The sequence below is a fragment of the Rhinopithecus bieti genome, unplaced genomic scaffold, assembly GCF_001698545.2.
Source record: "Rhinopithecus bieti isolate Rb0 unplaced genomic scaffold, ASM169854v2 scaffold_12086, whole genome shotgun sequence".
NCBI classification, from domain to species: domain Eukaryota; kingdom Metazoa; phylum Chordata; class Mammalia; order Primates; family Cercopithecidae; genus Rhinopithecus; species Rhinopithecus bieti.
The window spans coordinates 1,950,191-1,955,978 of record NW_016807466.1 but is presented as its reverse complement, the minus strand read 5'-3'; the positions used below and the strand labels follow the sequence as shown (position 1 = coordinate 1,955,978).

Below are 5,788 nucleotides of genomic sequence, written 5' to 3'. Positions count from 1 at the left end.
AAAAAAAAAAAAAAAAAAAAGTTACCCAGTCTTGGGTATGTCTTTGTCAGCAGCGTGAGAATGGACCAATACCCTTTCCTTATCTGTAGGATCATAACATATACTATCTCTCTTCTAGGTTTGTTGGTAGAATTAAGTGAAATAAATAATGTACGTAAAATGTTTAGGCTGGTGCTTGGCACATGGTCAGTTCTAAGTTAATATGAACAGTTACTACCGCTGGTGCTGCTGTTGCTGCTACTATCACTACTACTACTAATGTTTGTGTATATTCTAAGTTCCATGCTGGACTGACACTTAGGCCAGGTCACTCAGCAGTATACTGAATGAGTTAAAAATTTCTTATGTATAAAATCTCCATTGATAATCAAAAGCTGGCTGGTTTGGGAAATCTTTTTTTTTTTTTTTTTTTGAGACGGAGTCGGCTAGTTTTTTGTATTTTTTAGTAGAGACGGGGTTTCACCGTATTAGCCAGGATGGTCTCGATCTCCTGACCTCATGATCCGCCCGTCTCGGCCTCCCAAAGTGCTGGGATTACAGGTTTGAGCCACCGCGCCCGGCCTGGGAAATCTTAATCAATAATGGAAGCATGGTCTGAGAGTGTGGTTGGGACGTATCCCTGTGTGTTCCTGGATAATGCATCGAGCTTCTCTGCCTCTCCCCTCCTCCAGGGAGATTGGTAGAGTGGCTCTAGGAGTCCTTCCTGAGGCCCAGCTTAGGACTCATGACACGGTGGCCAGAGGGCACTTCTGCAATGTCAGATGAAACGCGCTGTGTAAAGTGTTTGTTAAGCCAGGGATCTTTTCCCCTATGTCTCCTAATCAGGTAACTCTTAACCCCTGGTGGAGTTTCTCTCCCACAGCCCTCTTGTTGGCTATCACATCGCCCTGTGGAATTGTCACTTACTAATCAACTGGACGAGCCTTGGGTTGACTCTCAGGAGGACTGTTCTTCGTGTTCTGTGCCCCAGGTTGCAGTGAGTTCTCAGGTGAGCTGAGAAGGCTTTAGAAACAGGTGTGCTATCCCGGTTGCCCTGTGGCCCTGTATAAATCTAGGTCACTGTAGTAGGTGAGGTGAATCCCTTAGTGACTGGCGTTCAGGTTTTTCTTTTGTTCATTTGTTTGTTTTTGAGACAGGGCCTCACTCTGTCACCCAGGCCGGAGTGCAGTGGCACGATCATGGCTTACTGCAGCCTTGACCTCCCTGGGCTCAGGTGATCCTCCCATCTCAGCCTCCTGAGTAGCTGGGACTATAGGCGTGCACCACCAGGCCCAGCTAATTTTTTTTGCATTTTTTCTAGAGATGGGGTTTCACCATGTTGCCCAGGCTGGTCTTGAACTCCTGGGCTCAAGTGATCTTCCCTCCTTGGCCTCCCAAAGTGCTGGGATTATAGGCGTGAGCCACTGTTCCTGGCCGGGGATTAAGCTGTTGTTGTTTTTTGAGGCAGAGTTTCACTCTTTTTGTCCAGGCTGGAGTGCAGTGGGGCGATCTTGGCTCTGTGAAGCTCTCTGGCTTAGTGCACATACCCTGTCACTGTTACCTGGCCAGGCACTTTCAACAACTTTCAGTTATGGAAATATGGTGATCAAATTATGTGCCAATTTGATAAGATCACATTGGAACATTTAAAAATAGATGAGTAACTACGGACAACCAGAAGATAAAGTGGCAGTAGGTGGACCAGTTGTAACCCAACCAAGGGTGTCCATGTGTCAGGCCCCCGTTACCTTTATTGCCGTCCATAAAACCTGACTCGTTTGTTACTGTGTGCAGCATGGGAATCACCGTAAAGAAAGTGGAGGTACTGGAAGGAGTGCGCACCCAGATGCAGCCCAGAGTTAGAGCTGGCTGTCAGCTTCCCCCTCCGCTTCATTCAGTATGCTTAGAAATTCTTTTACTAGGCCTTGAGCTTTAAAAATGAATATTTATGTATTTAAACACATTATTTATGTAAATGCAATGAGTGGTGAATTTTATTTCCCCTCATCTCTACTAGCACTGTCAGCTTGCCTTTCAAACTTTTTTTTTTTAAAAAGGCACGAGGAGAGCGATACAACGTCTTTTACTTTACCATTTGTCCTCTTTGTAATTTACTTATGCAATTTTGACTGTAAGATTGTGGGTATGATACGAACACTGTTAGAAAAAAAAAAGAGGAACATGCCCACGTTCCAGGCAAGTTTACCACATCATTGTACATTATTGTTTCCTATCAGGAGACAAATAAAACTTTTCAAATGTGCGTTTTTTTCTATAATAAAGTTTTGTTTTGTTTTGTTTTCTTTTTTTTTTTTTTTTTAGACAAAGTCTCGCTCTGTCGCCCAGGCTGGAGTGCAGTGGCGCAATCTCAACTCACTGTAAGCTCTGCCTCCCGGGTTCACGCCATTCTCCTGCCTCAGCCTCCTGAGTAGCTGGGACTACAAGCGCCCGCCACCTCACCCGGCTAATTTTTTTGTATTTTTCAGTAGAGAAAGGGTTTCACTGTGTTAGCCAGGATGGTCTCGATCTCCTGACCTCGTGATCCACCTGCCTCGGCCTCCCAAAGTGCTGGGATTACAGGTGTGAGTCACCAGGCCCAGCCTATAATAAAGTTATTATAGAGTAACTTTATGTTAGTTATTCTAGTTACTTTATGTTTTTCTGTAATAATTATTTAACTTTCATGTTAAATTTTAAAATCTATCTGTGTGTACTTTGTACATGTGAGTTTATGGCTTCATGCCACATAATATATTGAGTTCATTTGACTAATAGTTTGACTCTTTGAAGTGGCATAGCATGGCAGCTATTAGAAGTATATAAAATGATCCGCTTTTTAGCTTCCTGTGTGTTTTGCATGCGTTTGAAGTTTTTTAAAGTGCTTCTGTGCCTCTACCCTTTTTTAGCCAGCCTGTGTCATACCGTGAGGTTTCAGATGGAGAAGAGTTAAACCTTTATTTGCTAACGGCCCTCCCAAGACAGAGTGGTCAAACTAATTTAGGAGAATCCCAGGATTTAGTTGGATAAAAATGATTTAGCTAGATAGTGATTTTAAAGATGCCACCTCTTTGGCCTTCTGACTTGGAGTATGAGGGGTGTGTTTCTGTTTCGTTTTCTTTATTAGAACTTAGCAGTGAAGTGTTCGACGGTATTTCGAAGTCAATATATTTTGGATGTTTTCATGATCATTTTATGATGGATCGTTGTTAGCGTGCTAGCTCTCGACTGCTTTTGGCACTAGGGAAACAATAGTGTAGACAGTACAAAAAAAAAAAAACTCTTTTCAACCCAAACAAATACTGAGTAGATCTGTCAGCCTCGGGAGGTGACACGCTGCAGATGTGTGCTTCCTGTGGCCCTCCCCACTGTGAAAATGACATTGACGTGTGGTGCTGAGAAGGAGGAAGAAGCAGGGCTCTCTCAAAATAGTGAGTAACGGAACAGAGATTCCTGCAAAGCGGAAGCTCGGGGAAATTCAAGCTCAGGGAAATTCTGCTTTTCTTTGATAATTCCCACCCCCACACAACTCTGCCAGAGCAGGTTTTTCCTAGAGATTAATTTGGTTTTAGGCAAATCATGGGATTATTTTGGTTTTATTTAGGTGTCGATGCGAGCAGATTATTGATTTTTCCTGCATACATTCAAACACGCATAAGCACACACGCATACTGTCCAACTTCTCTGCTACAGAGCAGCGTTTACAAGAGTCCTTACTGTTCTACCCATGGGCCTAAAAGAATTCCTTCTCCACCTGTTCCACGTGCGTTCCCTTGCGGATGGAGGGGCGTTCTGAGGTATATGAGGTGAATTTCTGAAAGACTTATGGGGCATTAAAGTCATCACAGAGCTCAGGTGTCTGAATATCATATAAGTGACACACTAATAGTGATTTCCGTCTTCATGGCTTTTAGAATACATCTGTAAAATAATAGTGAGACAGGTGCAAGAGGGGAAGCCTTTTCTATCTGGTATTTAGAGGACATGTTGGTGAGTTCGAAATATTCTGTGGCTGGCATTATCATGGACTCTGTATCCAGCTCTTGATGCCAGAGAACCTGGTGCTGTCTGCAGGGCACCGGAGCCCCTCTTCTCTGCCTGTTGGTGCTGCTCTTAGGAACTAGGGCTACCCTGAGGCTCATGGGGCCAGGATCTTGAGAAAGAAATGATAATTTCTCCCTCATCTTTCCTTCTGATAAAACAACAACAAACAAAAATTGTTAGAGAGCACGGCTGGACATAAAACTGCAACTTTAACGGTTGTTACGGCAATCTTTTTTTTTTTCTTTTTTAATCTAAACTGCTAGAGTAATTGTCTATTTTGTTATGGGAATAGACAATGAGGTATGTAGAAAAAAACTCTTTGTAATCAGTTTTGTTCTTTTCCCTCTCTTCTTCCCTCTTTTATGTACTTGTCTGGTTTTCTTTTTAAACTTTTGAAGTGTAAACATTTCCCCAATGTCATTAGACTGTAAATGATAGAATTTTAGAAAATGAAGGACCTTCAGGAATTAGTCACTTGCTAAACATTTTGATATGGAAGAATATACATATATATATATATATTTAAAATATGTATATATATTTTAAAGACAGGGTCTTGTTCAGTTACCCAGGCTGGAGTACAGTGGCTCGATCATAGCTCACTGCAGCCTTGACCTCCTAGGCTTAAGCAGTCCTCCCATCTCAACCTCCTGGAAGTCCTGTGACCAGGCATGAGCCACTGCACCTGGCCTTCCTTCCCTATATATTTTGAAACAGAGGCCATAAGTTCATGGTGAATAACTTGGCTCTGTTCTATTTGTTTTTCTGCTAGTACCAACTAACTTCTACTGTGACGTCCCTTGACAGAGAGGAGAATTAAGTGGATTAACTGCCTTTCCCATGCTGAGTATGGTGTTAGGTACAATGTGTACGTCATCATCCCATTTAAGCCCAAAATGACTTTTGGAGAAGTTGGTATTTTTGCCAATATATAGATGAAGAGATTGTGAATCTGAGAAGACAAGTGGTTTGTCCCCAGTAGCAGCAGGTTAGCAGTGTAGACAAGAAGCATAGCACTTGATGCCCTTGTTGGGAGCCACACACACGTGGGGATTCTTTCCAGAATGTTCTCTGGGAAAGTCCTGGCATTGCCTCTGGCCCCTCATGGGCACATAGTCATGGGTTACTTTGTAGTATTTGTCTCTCATGATCTTGAAAGAGACACATGATCCTGGGAACTTGGACCCCATGCAGGGGTTTGGTGGGAAGGCCAGAGGAGGTGTGGTGACGAGAACTCAGTCTCTAAGACGCAGGGGGTGTGGGGGTGTTCCCATGGGGATAGCCCAGGTGGGAGCTGGAGGGGCTTCCTGAGCAGGGGCATGAGCCCTCAGGGGCATGGGGCCCAGGGAGGAGCTGGTGCACGTGTGTGCGTGTGCAGTTTTAACCCCTTCCTCCCTCAGGGCTCATCTTTTTCGTCCTCTGTTGTCCGGCAGCCCATTGGCCAGCTTGTGTAATCCTTTATAATCACTTCTTGTTTGTGTTCCTCTAGAGGTTCCCACCTTAAGGAAAAGCACCCCGCCTTTGTGTCACAGGGCCCTGCCCAACACCCGTGCTGTTAGCTCTTTACAAGCGGTATTCAGGGACCTGCTTCAAAATCAGGCCCGAGGATCCCCTTTTCATTAGGCCCATGGAAGTTTGAATGGGTTTGTGACCCACTGAAGTCTGCATTCTGGCTTGGTGGTGGTGGTGGTGGAGGTGGTGGTGGTGGTGGAGGTGGTGGTGCTGATGGAGGTGGTGGTGTTACTGGTGGAGGTGGTGGTGGTGGTGG

The 5,788-nt window shown here is 44.3% G+C and overlaps 1 protein-coding gene across 1 annotated transcript in view; it reads left to right on the top strand.

Moving 5' to 3' along the window:
• Positions 1-5,788, top strand: part of FOXN3 (forkhead box N3) — a 479,473-nt gene that overhangs the window by 264,442 nt on the left and 209,243 nt on the right. Inside the window, exon 5 of the mRNA XM_017882286.1 lies at positions 831-988. Within this exon, the coding sequence (XP_017737775.1) occupies positions 831-988 (158 nt within the window). The remainder of the gene's footprint in view (positions 1-830; positions 989-5,788) is intronic.